This window comes from Prionailurus bengalensis, chromosome X, assembly GCF_016509475.1.
Source record: "Prionailurus bengalensis isolate Pbe53 chromosome X, Fcat_Pben_1.1_paternal_pri, whole genome shotgun sequence".
In the NCBI taxonomy this organism is placed as follows: Eukaryota; Metazoa; Chordata; class Mammalia; order Carnivora; family Felidae; genus Prionailurus; species Prionailurus bengalensis.
The window spans coordinates 58819905-58836264 of NC_057361.1; the positions used below are offsets into that span (position 1 = coordinate 58819905).

The following is a 16360-nucleotide window of genomic DNA, read 5'->3' on the forward strand; positions in this document are numbered from 1 at the left end:
AACGGAGTGAGCCACTCAGGCGCCCTCATACTTCACACTTTTAAAACTTCAAGACTTTTCTTTTTCTTTTTTTTAATTTTTTTAATGTTTATTTATTTCTGAGACAGAGAGAGACATAGCACGAGTTGGGGAGGGGCAGAGAGAGGGGGAGACACAGAATCAGAAGCAGGCTCCAGGCTTTGAGCTGTCAACACAGAGCCGGATGCAAACTCACAAGCTGTGAGATCATGACCTGAGCCGAAGTGGCCCAACCGACTGAGCCACCCAGGCGTCCCCAAGACTTTTCTTTTTAAAGAACCCAAAACAAACGCATGATAACTTGCTGACACTTCCCCGCCCCTAAGCAAATTGATTACTCTTTGCACTGAAAACTGTAACAGTTGTAGCAGCAAAAGTTTTTAATAGCAATGAAAGTTTGCAAACTATATTTCAATCTTTTTCTTGAACTCAAAAGTGCAAGATGTAGGGTTCTGCTAATGTTCATTAATGCTGTTCCTGTCCATAATCTTTCATTTTGTTGGCAAAGGCGGTTTTTGAATTAAGTCTATTTTGGTATACAGAAACATAACAAAATGAGGCAGGTATTGCAAAGAACGCACCTGCATGAATCACAACACCCAACTGGTCAGTTTGAAAAGGGTAAATGGCAGATTCAGGCAACGGAGGCCCTGAATAACGAAAAGCTCTATTTTCAGAGTCCCTGGTTGAATATTTATTTAGATCAGGAATTGTCCATCCACATCTGGTTGTTCACAAAAGCGAAACCGACTGTTTGCTCAATTCTAGTGTGATATGTTTCACCATGGGAGTGAAAGCTTGAGCTTAAAAGATAACAGTCATCAGAACTATCCAGAACAAGAAAAGCACCATCTGGCACATTTACTAGATTCCTTTCTGCCTCCCAGCATGTGACCAGTTCCCAGGACCATCTTTAGTTCACAAATTTTTTCAGCACCTCTGTCATTCTTGTCACAACCATAAGACCACTACTTTCCATTGACTCATAAACTCTTGCAACCCCAGGAGCAGAGTCAGGACCAACATTGAAATGATAGCACATACTGTTAGACACAAGGACATCTGTGCCAGTGAGTCCACTAAAGTTGCTTTGGATTTGATTATTCCACATTGGAGGTAGTAATGGTGAGCGTGGAGGGACATCGTCATGACTTACTCTTGGGCTCTGCAATGTGATGCCTATAGTGTCAGCAAGCCATTCACAGACTGATCCACAAAGATCTCTGGGGCAATGACTGTAGGCCCTGGTCGACCTGACTTCCATTTTCAGAGAAAGAGTTCCCTCCCACTTGAGAAGGAACTGCAGAAACTTCCATGAGAGAAGAACTGATCAGACAATAGCTGGATGATCCTTCCAAAGAACACATCCCTTCACCTACAGGCACAGAACACTGAATGCAGTACTGACGTGTAGGTCCAGTAAGTACAGACACGTGTTCATTGAGGTGACGATGCAAATCTCTCTTCTGAGATTCTGAACTCTTTGGTGAATTCTTTTGTTCTTGGCACGCAGTTCCTTAGGTTGTGAAAATCTTTTCAAAGATCATTCCATGCTGGATGAACCAAAGCTTTGACTCTGCCTCCTGCATTTTGAAACACCTCTCTTCAGAGTTTGTGGGTCAAGAGGCCACCGGTGAGACTGTAGTGATGGTTGCCATCAAGAGAAGCAGACTTTATTGGTCTTTGAATCTTTTTTTTTTTTTAATGTTTATTTTGAGAGAGAGTGTGTCTGAGTGAGAAAGGGAGAAGGATAGAGGAGAAGGATAGAGACAGCGGATCCAAAGCGGGCTCTGTGCTGACAGCAGAGAGCCGGGTGTAGGGCTTGAACCCAAGAGCGGTGAGATCATGACCTGAGCCACCCTGGCGCCCCTGAGCGCGCGCACACCTTTAAAGAGTATCAGTGCTGAGGAGAGGAAAAGGTATCCTCAATTGGCAGAGCTCCTAGAGTGTGTGCTCCCCTAGCCTTCCTGCTTTTGTTCTGCAGAAAGCAGCCTTTTAAATGTACCCATTAAGGTTTCACTCTTTGATCTATTTTTTTTCCCCAACTTTTTCATCTCGACCGTTGATAATCACAGCTGTTCACATCTCCATCTTAGCGGCTACCAAATAAGGCATCGTGTTTTCCAAACTCCCTGGCTACTGATGGTTCTTGTACTACCGTGAAGTCCGTTTTCTCGTGGACTTTTATTCAGGTTCAAATATTTCTGGAAGGGTTTAAGACGGATTTTCTTCGTGGTGGCTAGTTTGCGGACCCCGAGGGATCAATCTCTCTCTCTGGAATGTTATCCCCGAACATCTGGAGAGCCCGCGGGTCGACATCTGTGTGTTTCTGCAGCTTCGTTGAACCTCTGGAGCCATTTTTCCGGCGGCAGCGGCGCGGCGGGAGGCGGCGGCCGCGGACAGAGCGTGACTCCCGCTCCCTCGCCCGGAGCTGGCGCGAGCGCGGAGAAACGGGTGCTCTTTGGAGCCGCTACATTTGTGGTCGTTTGCTACACGGTAACAAAAACCTAAGCGCCACTCGCGATGTTAGTGGGAAAACAAAGTTTTGCATTGGGGTGGAAGAAGCTGCTGGTTTATTTCAGATGATTCTGAATTTAGAATTGCGGCACATAAAAGGGAGAAAAAAAAATCCACAGAAATCTGTGTGAAAGAGAATACACAAAAGCACCCTCTTCACTGCCCACGTCCGGCCTTCTTGGTCACCCTCCTCCAGCCTGAAGTGTCTATTCCCTCCCCCAGATATTTATAGACCTGAATGTAATTTATCACCTAAATAATACTCTACTGTTTTATGCTCTAGTGGCTTTTTAGTGTCTACCTAACTGGGCTTCAAGTTCCTTGGGGGCAAGATCTGGTCTTGTTGATTTTTTGTGTTCCCCGCAGTGCCTGGCACAGAGACTCTAGTAAATTTACTGGACTGGCCAAAGACGGCATGTTTATCTATTGAGTAAATCCTTCAAACTAAACCTTCCAGGTGCTATGCCTGGAAGGTACCTGGAGGGGGTTCTTGAGAGTTCAGCTGGGTTTTTTCCCTATGGAACCACTGTGAGCCCCACCATCCAGCTTTCCACAGCAAGGAAATGTATCATAACATTCTCTGACTCTTCTCTCAGGGTAAGGAAACTCAGATCACAAGTATGGATAGGCCAAATAACCTACCTGACAGGGAACAGGACCTGGCATTGAACGACAAAAAGAATTTTACTTAATCAGCTAGCACCCACTGATCAGTAAGGCCTAAACATCTGCCAGTGGCATCTGAGAAGTCTGTTCTAAAAGTTGAAAAGCTGAGTTTATTTACCACAGGTGGGGCACTCGTAATGAGAGGGGAAGAAAAGGCTTTCCAGGTTAAATCAATTTGAGAGAAGAAAGTGGTACCCAATTTTCAGCAAGAGTTTGTGGAGTGAACTTTGTCTTTTTCATTGCATGTGACTCTTAATTATTGGATGTGATGGAAGAAATTCTCATATGAATTTTCTCTGTGCTCATATGCATAATTAACAGTTTGTGAGCTGTCTTGAAGAAACTGAAGCAGAACTGGAGGGCTTAGTTTTTTTTTTTTTATTTTAATGTAGTCAAATGACTAGGTAGTAGAAAGGTTTAAAAGAAATTTACTGACCTGTTTTCTTAGATCAAGGGTAACTTTGAAATAAAAGGCTCTGAGAGATCCACCTTGTTGCCTCCACGAGCTTATAATAATTTCTTGCTGATATGGCAAGGTACCTTAAATCCTTTGTGCAAGGAGATACAGATTAATACCTATGTTACAAAATATCTGAACAATGGACTTGAAACTACTGGGGGATCATAAGAGGTGATTTGTCCAAGGAAGTGGAGGCAGTTCAGACTCAATGTAGATGTGTGGTTTTAGGTAGATGGCAAGTGAATTCATCTGTCATTGTCGAGCTGCCTTGAGCTAAATGGAATCATCGATTGTTAGGATTTGCAAAGCTGTATGATGGAAATGAAGTCACAAGTCCGAAGGGAGCGAAGGATTTTGACGAATATGAATCATCTTTAACATTTTTATGGTTGCCTTTGGAATGCCAAGGCATTTGAAGCATTTGCCTCAATACCGTGGGCAGAACTACGCTGAACACCAAAACGATTTTGAAATTTCCGGCTATATGGCTAACATCTGAGATGTTTGGGTCATTTGGCCCTGTGAAAGTTATCAGTGTTTTTCATCGAAGTGCTTAAATCAGTGGCTGGAGTCAGAATTAAGACTTGTTCAAATCATAACCTTCTCCGCCATCGTTTCAAACAGTTCAGTCTGTGAAATATAAACATTTAAATTCACTTGCTCAGGTTGATCCATCAACCTTGTAACTATCGATTTTTACACGAATACAGTTGACGAGATTTTTTTAGACGCCTCTGGCATTTACCTTAAAATCTCTCTTGGGTAGGTAATAGACTGTATAACTCCGGCAAAAATATTTTCGTTTTATAGACGGGTTTCTTTTTAAGCCTCCGCTTCGCTATTGAAAAACTTGGCCGCTCCTGCCCCAGACGGTGCCCTAACCACGAGTAAGGTTGACAGGGTTGCTCGCATGCGCTCTCGCCACAATCGTGTTTGTCGCAATGGGCCCGGGCGGAAGGTTACACAAGAGCTAGCGACATTGATTATAGTCATTTTGTCGGTTGCGCTGGTTACCGCGCTACCTCCGCGCTGGTACTTGATTGTAACAGAAAGTAGTTCCGGCCCGTGTTGTTTCAGCCGAGGAGCCGTCGCCGCCATTTCAAGACCGTGAGAGGTAGATGGCCAACCAGAGTTCTAAGGTTCGAAGCCTGTAACTGCTGCCGCCGCTTACGCCTGCCAAAATACTGGTGTGTCTGCTGCCCTCTTACTTACTACCTCCAGAAACATTCTTGCCAGTAGTGGCGGCAGTAGGTCAACTACCCCCTTCTCGTTCTCCTTCAAGAAGCTCCAGATGGCGTCTTCCGTGGGCAACGTGGCCGACAGCACAGGTACCGGTGTCCGTTCTACCTTGGCAGAAGCCCCTTTGGGGTCTCGCGCCGTCGTCTACCTCTCGTCACTCCCTTCCTTTCCCCTAGCCATCCCCATCACATCGGCGGCATTGCTGAGCTTTTCGTCGTCTACCGGCATCTGTTCGGGTTTTCCGCTGTTCGCTCCTCAAACATTTCCTCTTTCTTGTTCGCTTTTTGCTTCCATTTTTTGCTTTTTTAATCCCATCAATTTTCTAGCTTCCTACTCTCTCGGGACGCTTCTACCACACGTGCGCGCTTAGAATGTCTCGGAATGGACAGCGTTGGAATCCCTGCCCTTTCCCTCTCCTTCGCAGCCCGTTTTCCCCCCAGTTCGGCCTACCGCCCCCCCTCCAGGACCGCCCCCCACCCCAGCCCTTTCCCCCTAGCCGGATTTGGTTCTTTTCTGTCAGTCTAGGGCGGGGGTGCCATTCCGATGTAGTCATAGCCTCACTTTGCATCACCCGAGGACGAGCAAAAGCTCCTTGGGTGTGCTGTAAGTAACCTCGGAAGAGGGGATACTGACCGGCGCCCCGCTGGGCAGCGCCTTTTTGGTGTTCCTTCGGTCGAGCGGCCCCGGCCTCGATTGGAAATTTCCAGGGGTTCCTTTGGCCACCGCCCGATTCCACCCGCTGCCCCCAGCCTGGATCTCCCACCCCGTCTTCCCTCCCCTCCCGCGGGGAACCACACCCTTTCCTTTGCGAGGTTGCCAGCCCTGCGGGCCACTTCCTATCCTTGGGGATAAACCGGCCCGGCACTGGTGCTTTGGCGTTGACTACCCTGCCCGTCGGATTCCTGCTTTGTGTTACTTTCTCCCTGTATTCTTCCGCCGCCTCCTCTGGGTCTTCCATCCCCATTCTTTAGCTTGGTATCTCTTTATTCATAGGGTATGTTGTTTTTTTTTAAGTTTTCATCCCTGCTTGAAGAGTTTGTAAAGCAACTGGAGTGTAGCTGCACAAGTGCAAGGCGGTTGCCCTTTTAGACCATTCAGTCGAGAGCATTCGGTACTAAAAATAAGAGAACCAAATTATAGGAGTGTCCTTCAGCTGCCTTTCCTTATTGAGGCTATTTGGGGCGGAAGGGGGGGAACTGGGCTGTGGTTCTAAGGTTTCCCACGAAGTTATTTTGTTTTTTTCTCAGTTGAGATATGTCAAGGGTTTTATTATTTTTGGACATTCTTCAGCAAGTAGTAGGCGAATCTTCAGTTGTATCTTATTCACGAGATTGTAGGTAGTGGGGTTAATAATTAGTGGGTATTCCCCTTCCAGGGATTCTGAAAGATTTAAGATTCTGTAGTAGCTTGGCCTTTTCTGTGTGTGTTATTTTATTTGAGGAAGTTGTCATTTCAAGTGTTAATATTAGGAGATAAGGGGCTTTGAAAAGTTGATAAAGTGATGTGTTAAGGAGCTAGGAAGTTCTAGAGACTGGTCTAAAGTGTAATTGATTCTCTAGCTTCTGTTTGGGGTAGAACCTCACCCAGGTTTGGATGCAAGTCGCTGCTGTGGTGTAGTGGTCAGCTTTACATTCTGTCAGGAAATTTACTTTGCTTTCCTGAGTATACAGATAACTTGCCAGCTCTGATGGTTGGGGAGCTAGGCTAAAGTTTGAGCTTGTCCCTATGACCTTGGTAGAATTTAAGTAATTTGTACATCATTTCCCATTCCAACCTCCTAATGAAAGTGCTATGGTCAACTTCCTAGTAATGTGTCATTGTTTAAGTGTTTACAATCGAGACTTAGTCAGTTTCTTGTTTTTCTCCCCTCTCTGGGCTTTAGCTGCACCCTTAGTCTTTATGTATCTGATTTAAGTCAGATGCAGCAAAATGCTTTTCATTTGTTATTCATTCTGTCACATTTTATCCAGTGGTTATATACTTTAGCATTTCCCCATTCTTTTAAAAAACTGTTGCAGTTGTAGGCGACTGCTTGGTTTATGTAGGGTTGTTTGCAATGTCTTGATCCTTTAGTCGGTGTCAGAGCTCTTCGGAAAATGCTAGTCTTAAACCAGTGTGGGTGGGATTTAGCTAATTTGGTTTCCATTGTGAATTTGGGGTAATAGAGGAGCGATATAATCGTGGGTCTTTATTTAAAATGTCTGATGACCCTTTTAAATATTTGGGCTCTTGAGAGACTAATTCATCTTGTTTATCAGCTGTTTTGAAAATAGCACCTTTACTTTCAGGGTTTTTCCCCCTCTTCTGGTTTCTAGTGTATCCCTTAATTGAATCAAGCAGTTAAGTTGTGAAATCTGCAAAAACATCAATGTAATTTTAAGAGTTAAAAACACATCTGGTGTTGCTACTCAGGTTAAGAGAGTTACCAGTACTCCACCCCCCACCTCCCGCAAATCCAACCTAAAGCATGGGACAGAGTATTCTGTTTCCAGTAGGTTATTCTGACATCATTAAATCTTTGTGACTTTGCAAATCACGTTTTGTGTTTTGTTTCTGTATGTTAACTAAGGTGTAAGGAATAATGTGTAGTGAATCTTTAGATGCTACCTCTGATTTATAATTTAAAAGTACAAAGTATATTTGTTCATAAAATGTAATCTTATTTGGAAGTAAATGTTTCTGTCTAGTCTGGGAAAGAAAAGTTAATGCTGAATTCTAAAAATACCACTTCTGCACCTGATGTTAATTTGGGGGTATAAATAAAGTGCAGAACACTCTAGTGCTTTACATAGTTTCAAGCGTTTTCATCTTTGAGTTTAATATACCATATTTTTACATTTTTTTGTTTGCATTTCTAACTTTTTGTTTTCCCCCCTCCTTCCCTCAAATGTTTTGATGATTCTCCAGAACCAACGAAACGTATGCTTTCCTTCCAAGGGTTAGCTGAGTTGGCACATCGAGAATATCAGGCAGGAGATTTTGAGGCAGCTGAGAGACACTGCATGCAGCTCTGGAGACAAGAGCCAGACAATACTGGTGTGCTTTTATTACTTTCATCTATACACTTCCAGTGTCGAAGGCTGGACAGGTAGGAGATGGGGGGGGGGGTACCTGCTGGTGATTGCTGCCTCTGGGTGTTGAGCCTAAAAAATGATACTTAAATATTTGAACTGGAAATTTTTCCAGTACTGGGTTTCAACTGAGCCACCAACGCACATCTGCTCTTTTGCCCACTTGTGACATGCCCAGCTGCCAGTTTTTCTCCCTTTTGTGGTGCTGGTTATATTGTCAGTATGGCTAGGGACCTTTTCTGGCTTTTCCCCCCCACCTACATCTGCTTTCTTTGTTCAGAAAATAAATTATTCTTAGTGTGCATCTGAGCATCCAGTCTCACCTTTGTAAGATGTGTCAGCTTGAGGAATGGAAATGCTCAGAAATGAGGGTATATATTGCTGTGTTAGGAGATGCATATGTGGTTGAAGTTGCAAATGCACAAGTCATTATGATATGCTACTTTTAGCTAATCAGCTGAATTAATCAAAAGGGAGGAATCTGTGTTCTTATCCTTTTAATAGATTGCCATTCTGGCTTATTTAGACATTTAAAGATGTGTGTCATTATATGTTAAGAAATGGAAGATGAGATGAAAGTCCTGCACATAGCATTTTCATTCTTAGTGTTCATGGCTTCCTATGTGGCAGTTCGGTAATAAGACTTTAGTAAGAATTTTATCTCCTAAGAAAAAAGGATTCTGATTTGAAATTTAGAACTTTGATTTCCAAAAGTTTTCTTACTATACACTAGTTAAAAGACAATGTATTGTTACATAACTAGCAATAATAGCACAGGATCTTCAGAAACTGAGTTGCTTATGGGCCGTACCCTCTTGTGTAACATGCATACCCATGTGCCAACACTTTTCACTTTTTCCAGATCTGCTCACTTTAGCACTCTGGCGATTAAACAGAACCCCCTTCTGGCAGAAGCCTATTCGAATTTGGGGAACGTGTACAAGGAAAGAGGGCAGTTGCAGGAAGCGATTGAGCATTACCGGCATGCATTGCGTCTCAAACCAGATTTCATCGATGGTTATATTAACCTGGCAGCTGCATTGGTAGCAGCAGGTGACATGGAAGGGGCAGTGCAAGCTTATGTCTCTGCTCTTCAGTACAATCCTGTGAGTAAAATTTTAATGGTTATTATTTTCCCTTTACAGAAGCCCAGAAAGAAACATAGCCTGCTACTTCAGACATTAAGTAGGCCTTTTCTTTTGCATGGAATAAAGAGTTTAGAAATGTTAGTTTACTTAAAATGGTGAAATTGCTTTGACCGGTCTGCATTATGTTTTAAAAAATTCATTTTATCTAGCAAGTTACATTGAAATGTAAAAATTATCCTTCTTGAAAGGAACTCTACATCTATTTTTATGCCTGTGAAAGTACAGAACATTTGACATTGTTTCTTTGGGTTGTTTTGAATAAATTTGGATACATTCTGATAGGTATTTGTAACAGTTAATTGATTTTCAAGGAGTAGTGGATAAAGGGCCTTAATCTTTAATATAAAATAGTTAAAATGCCACTGTGTGGATCAGTGACATGGAAACTAGGTTGCAAAATTTCTTAGTGTCTTAATTCTTTTTCTTCTTTCAACATAATTAAAAGTGGTAGAATGGAGGTGGTAGAATCCAAAGCAGGTCTTTGATTAGTTCTTAAATTGTTGTGTCTAAACTGCAGATGTTTTCTGGCGAACAGGTGAGGCCCAACTGGCAGATGTTACGTTCACACTGTATTAGGGTCTCTGAAAGAGTCATAAAAAAAAAAGTAAGACTTACCCTCAGAACTTATAATGTAGTTGGGGAAAGAAGATAGATGCAAACTTAAGAGGTAATGATAGAGGGAGTGTAGGAATCCAGAAAAAATCAAGAATGTGTAACCAAGCTAAGTAGTCAACGTTTAGTATTGCAGCAACTCTGGAAGTACTTAATAAGTAATTATGTTACGTACCATTTGTTGAAGGGCTGCTATGTCCTCAGACACTGTGCCAGTTGTTTCAGATGTTGATCTTAATGTTTACAATGGTCCTTTGAGGTAGATGGTATTATTGCAAATTTTACGAATTAAAAAAAAATAGGGGTAATGTAACTTTCTTGATCACACAGCTAGTAATGGTGAAGTAAGGTATTAAAACCTGAGCCTAGGGGCACCTGGGTGGCGCAGTCGGTTAAGCGTCCGACTTCAGCCAGGTCACGATCTCGCGGTCTGTGAGTTCGAGCCCCGCGTCAGGCTCTGGGCTGATGGCTCAGAGCCTGGAGCCTGTTTCCGATTCTGTGTCTCCCTCTCTCTCTGACCCTCCCCCGTTCATGCTCTGTCTCTCTCTGTCCCAAAAATAAATAAACGTTGAAAAAAAAAAATTTAAAAAAAAAAAAAAACCTGAGCCTAAATGTCATTCTTTTTCTCCTGGTAACATTTTTTAAAAATTCAAGTATAATTAACATACAGTTATTAGTTTCACCTGTAAAGTGTAATGATTCAACAATTCTATACTCAGTGCTCATCACAATAAGTACTTTTTTGTAATGCTTACTTAATTTTGGAGAGGGAGAGAGACAGAGACAGAGACAGAGAGCGAGCAGGGGAGAGGCAGAGAGAGAGAGAGAAGGAGATACAGAATCCAAAGTAGGCTCCAGGCTCTGAGCTGTCAGCACAGAGTCCGATGCAGGGCTTGAACTCTGGAACTGTGAGATCATGACCTAAGTTGAAGTCGGATGCTTAACCGATTGAGCCACCCAGGCAGCGCCCCTAAGTTTTTTTTTTTTTTTTTTTTTTTTTTTTAATGTTTGAGAGAGAGGGCATGCATGTGGAAGCTGGGGAAGGGGCGGAGAGAGAGAGAGAGTCCCAAGCAGTCCTCCCACTAACAGTAGTCCCAAGAACCATGAGATCATGCGAGACCTGAGCTGAAATCAAGAGTTGGTCACCCAACTGACTGAGCCACCCAGGTGCCCCACAATAAGTATACGCTTAATCCCTTTCACCTATTCCTCCTCCTCTCTGGCAACCATCACTTTGTTCTCTATATTTCAGAGTCTGTTTTTTTGTCTCTTTTTTGTTTCTTTTAATTGAGCTTGAATATCTTGAAAGGAAACACAGAAGAGAGAAGAAATAAAAGATTAAAAAGGGAATGATGTGCCCAACGGGCACACAGCCCTTAAATACCATTTGAAAACCATTGATCATGTCCTGCTGTCTCTTTATCCCTATTTTACAGGTTAGGAAACTGCAGCTTAATTTCATAGCTTGTGCAAAGATCTGAAATCGCTTTTTATCAAGACATCTTTTAATGATTATTTTTCCAGTTAATTTTGAGTTTAACATTAGTTATGTATGTATGTTAATTGCTTTTTGTATGGATACAGGGAAGTCTTCCAGCTACCCTTCTTGGAGGTAGCCAATGAAATTAATTTCTTAAGTATCTTTTCAGAGATACTCAATGCACACATAGGTAAATCTGAGTGGCTGTTTATGATTTTTTCTTTAAAAAGTACAAAGTACTTTTTATAAATTGCAGTACTCTTTAGCTAGTTACAAAAAGTTATGGGGAAACCCCCATAATTGGCCCCTGTTCTTGCCAGGGCTCAGAGTTCACTTGTGCACCTAGATGTCACAGTAAGTTCTTTCCCTTTATTTTTTTAAAAAAATTTTAACGTTTTTTAATTTATTTTTGAGACAGAGAGAGACAGAGCATGAACGGGGGAGGGGCAGAGAGAGAGGGAGACACAGAATCGGAAACAGGCTCCAGGCTCTGAGCCATCAGCCCAGAGCCCGACGCGGGGCTCGAACCTACGGACCGCGAGATCGTGACCTGAGCCGAAGCCGGACGCTCAACCGACTGAGCCACCCAGGCGCCCCTCTTTCCCTTTATTAATCAGGGTTGGTTCTACCCTTCTTTTGTTGATTGAGTATAAACTCACTTGTACCCTTTTACTTACATAGCTGTGGCCCCAAACATCTTGAACTCTGATTCCCCTTGGCTCAGGTTTCAAATTGTTTACATATGTAGCAGAGCAGTCTATTGCTGCTGACTATATACCAAATTGTAGGAGTATGATGAGAAGGGAAAACTACAGTGAGAGACAGAACCATGTTTTTTAGTATCTAACCTGTCCACATAAAGCTGGTTGTTGTGCCCTACCAAAGAAAGAAAAAAGTCCTAGAATATAGAATACATCATGGGACTACTGCGTGAAGGCTTTGAACAGCTATTCATTCCCATCTGGTTCTGTGTTTCTACTTGTGGAAGGTGCTGCTTTATTTTTATTCCTTTACCAGTAAGAATGGAAAGAGGATTGTGCAAACTGCTTCTTTTCACCTAAATAGACTATAGCAGTCATGCTTTACCTTATTTCAGGATATCTAATCTTAGCTAGATTTCAGCTTACTCTTAAATGCCTTTGTCAATTCAGTACTGACAGAATCTTGAGTCTGTTCCTAAGTTGTGTCCTTGTTGGCAGTGCATTGTTGTCCTGAATCATAGATGTAGTTGGCATTCTATGAAAAATAGTTAAAATCAGGTTATTTTGGTTTTGCAGCAGTGAAAAGGTAAAATGTTACGATGGTATTCTTGGGAACCTGTTTTTGGCAGTGTTTATCTTTTTCAGTTAGTGATAGAAGTTATTCTGTGACTTGATTATAGAAATTTTAAGATCTAGAGCTGTTTCATATTTTGACATTTTGAATTGTCTTCTGTGATGTCGGTTTAATAAGTTAACTGAAATTTTAGTCCATTGTATTTGAAGGTCCTCTGCAGCTGGTAATCTTCTACATGATGGCTCACCAGAGTTCCAGCAGTCCCTTTTATGAATTACGTATAAAATTGTCCTTTGTAAAATGGCTATAACCTTGAGTTGCTCTAAGGAGTGTTGTTTCTGGGTTTGTTAGTTGTTGAAATGTTGCTTTGGCTTTGATTGTAGATGCAGAACACTGAGAGCTCCTGGCATCCTGACCATCACATGTTACTGTCACGTTGTTACTGTTATGAGCTTCACTTAACGCAGATGAACTGTATAAAACCATATCTTTCTATCTCTCTCTGCTTTTTATTGTGTTTGCTGTGCAAATGTCACATTTAAATATTTGAGTGCTTATTGTGTGTGCAGTGCTTTATTAGGAATTGGGGGTGATATGTGCTGGGGAGAAAAAGTTGAGGATTATAACATGAGATAGAACCTGACCCATAAAGGGAAAAAGGGCGTAAGTTCCTTGGATGATTACTGTTAGAGAGTATTAATCAGAAGATTTTCTTGAGTGGGTGCTTATAACCTAAGCATTCTGTAGGAAGGTAAATAGCAAGAAGACTTCCTTGGCTGAAGTGGTGAGTCAAGTAGTAACAAGAAGTGAGTGTAGTAGAGGAGAGTCAATTTGAAGATTTAGAAAGAATAGAGAGGCTGAGGAGTTTAAATTTAATTTGAGAGGCGATTGAGAACTACTGTACTGTAGGTTTTTATCAACCTGATTTTACTTCGTGTGTATGTGTATATATAGATGTTGTGGGTAGGGGTGGGGGCTGTAGGAGGAAAGGCAGGAAATACTATTTTAGGAGGGCCGGTTATACAGGAAATTCTTATTCATTTTAAAGTAGTTTTAGGTTTTGAACTTTTGGGGGAATAATGGTACCCTTGAATTTCCTAGAAATCTGTTGTGTGTAAAGGTTTGGATTTCCAAATGGGAGAATTGGATTTCAGTATTATACTGTATTTAATATGAAATATTTTAACCTTTTTCTAAAATTGCCTTGTTGATTATCTTATTATCTTGAAGATAGTCTATTTTTAACTGTGGGCATTGTGTTAACTTGATTTAGTATGCTGTAGTGGATCAAGATGATATCACTAAATATAAGTAGATACTGTCAGGACTTGGATGGCACCATCCAAGAGTTTATAGAAACTAGAGGGTAGGGGTGCCTGGGTGGCTCAGTTGGTTAAGTGTCTATCTTAGGCTCAGGTCCTGATCTCATTGTTCGAGAGTTCGAGCCCCGCATTAGGCTGAGCACTGACAACACAGAGCCTGCTTCGAATCCTCTGTTTCCCTCTCTCTCTCTCTGCCCTTCCCCTGCTTGCTCCCTTTCTCAAAAATAAACATTAAAAAAAACCCTAGAGGGTAAAAGTTGCCCAATATTGTTGGCTAAAATGAATTGCTCATTCCGGTCACTGTTGGAGATTTATTGCAAGATTTTTGATTCTTATGGCAGAAAAGTTATAGGAATTGGTAGATGTCCAAAGATCTAGAACTACAATAATCAGGTGTAGCAGTAGCTAGTATGAACAGATTGGATTGTTCAGTTATGGTTGGCCAAAACAGAAGGGTAGCCTTAAAGTTTAGGAAAAAAATTATACGAGTAGATAACAACGTTATAGAATTCATTACTTCTGAGAGTATAAATAGGGTTAAAAATGCTTAGACTCATTAGAGGAGGATAAATTTGTAATAAGATTGATGATACCTAGGATTTTTCTTTTTTGAAGATTAGTATTAGCCTTTTGTACTTGAGGTCGTGGGAGACTGTCACTCTCTCCCAAAACGCCAGTCATTGCTTGATGGACTGGACACATCAGGTAGATCATGGAACTGACCCAGTATGGTCAACCATAAAGGTGTTCCCTGGCAGCCTGTTCTTTGCTGGCTGACTTGGTTCACTTGATGGATGATAACATACATTCACAAAGGCTGTTTATCAGTAAAATTGGTCACCGGATTCTGGAAACCATATACAGTTGTTCATAGAGTAATATATATGATGATACTTTGGCACAATCGGCAAAAATTCACTTACTGGGACTTAATTTAAGGCTCTTTTACCCATGCAACAGTTTGGAATGATAAGCTTACTCCTTATTGCCATTGTCTGTGCTTGTTGACTGATAGATTTGAATAACAAAGGCAAACAAGGACAAAAATTTAAGCTCACTGTTCTGATGAGTCTTTTTACTGATGAAGGGACTGGTGAGTCAGATGACTAGCAACACAGTTGCGCTGCTAATAAAAAGCAGAGTCAACTGCTTTTCATTATTCACCCACTCAACTCTAATGGCACTTAATACTAATGAGTAATCTAGTGGCAGGTGCCAGGATTGAAGCTTTGGTTGGATGGTAATCCTTCTGTCTAATACTGAAATGAAGTCAAGGCTTCTAAATATGCCTGACAGCCTAAGGGTAGGTTTGCTGATAGCCAGTCACAGCTAAATACTTTTTTTCACCATGGAAAATTTTTGGCCCTTGATACTGGAGTGATTCATTGTAACCTTTGAACAAAATAGTTGAACAAATATTTAATGCTTTTTTTTCCTTTCTTTTTAAGGTGACTGATATTTAGGGAGAGGAGAAGCTATAGTAAGGCCCATGGTCTTTTATCTTAAACTGGTGGGATCAAATGTATTTCCAAATTCAGGATTTTTAGGATTTTAGAAAGATGGTGCTATCTGTATAAAACTCCCAGGTAGGTCTGGAGCAGCACCTTCTAGTAAGACACATTTATATTTCTGCAGCAAAAGGTGTGAATAGTCACACTAAGTGGGATCGGTAAATTTTATACATAGCTTCGCGCCAGTTCTGGTTAGGTTTAATCATCAAATAAGTTTTTTGGGAACTTTTTGGAATTTGGAATTGAGAATGAGGGATTGTGGTTCTCTACTTTGATTTGTCAAGCAGAGTCTTCAGTTTACAGAAGAAAATGGCAGGGAGTTAGATGCATAAAAGTAATTTCAAGGTATTTTTGATCGACAGTATAATTAATGAATATCTCTTGGTTTCTAGGATTTGTACTGTGTTCGCAGTGACCTGGGGAACCTGCTCAAAGCCCTGGGTCGCTTGGAAGAAGCCAAGGTAGGTGTTTGATAGAACACATTTAAACATCAGTGTTATGAAAACTTGTACTTTTTGCCAAGTCTTCAACTCTTCATTGAGCTATCTCCAAAAAACAGTCCTATGAAACTGAGGAAAACTGTCGGCATGAATCACCTCAGACTAGAGCAGGGCCAGGCTTTGGCGTTTCTGTTCTAAATCTGGGGGTAAAGCAAGAACCTGAACATTTTGGAGCCTTTCTGCTGAGCTAGATCATCTTTATAACAATGGGCTCCATCATGATCTTATGTGGGAATAAGTAACATTCCTTCAAATCTGAGGCTTGCCTGCTGGTGACAAGCAGAGCGCCTGTGATTTGGCTCAAGACTCCTATATGATGCAGGTGCCATTGAAAATGCTGCTCTTCTAAGTCCTTTGTGGCTTGTAAGTGGAGAAGAATTTCATCCAAATGTTACCCTGTAATACTGGCATTTAAAATTCTTATTTAACCTTCCTCCCTTCATCTTCCTTACCCTTTTTACAGTGGAAGAAAGGCTGTTAAAATGATTGCAAATTAATAATTGGAACGTCCTGCCCCCTCTTGTCCCCACTCCCTCCCTAA

At 41.6% G+C, this 16360-nt stretch overlaps 1 protein-coding gene and 1 pseudogene across 4 annotated transcripts in view; one reads left to right on the forward strand and one right to left on the reverse strand.

Moving 5' to 3' along the window:
- Positions 1 to 483: 483 nt before the first annotated feature.
- On the reverse strand, positions 484 to 4759 carry LOC122477077 (annotated as a pseudogene).
- The window catches only part of OGT (O-linked N-acetylglucosamine (GlcNAc) transferase), a 37075-nt gene continuing 25072 nt past the window's right edge, over positions 4358 to 16360 (forward strand). Inside the window, exons 1-4 of one of the 4 annotated variants that reach the window (XM_043570677.1) lie at positions 4358 to 4989; positions 7808 to 7988; positions 8834 to 9077; positions 15712 to 15780. In XM_043570677.1, coding sequence (XP_043426612.1) covers positions 4953 to 4989; positions 7808 to 7988; positions 8834 to 9077; positions 15712 to 15780 — 531 coding nt within the window. In that variant the 5' untranslated portion in view covers positions 4358 to 4952. Of the gene's footprint in view, positions 4990 to 7807; positions 7989 to 8833; positions 9078 to 15711; positions 15781 to 16360 lie in introns of those variants that run through there. The other 3 variants (XM_043570678.1, XM_043570680.1, XM_043570679.1) reach the window with 3 other exon arrangements.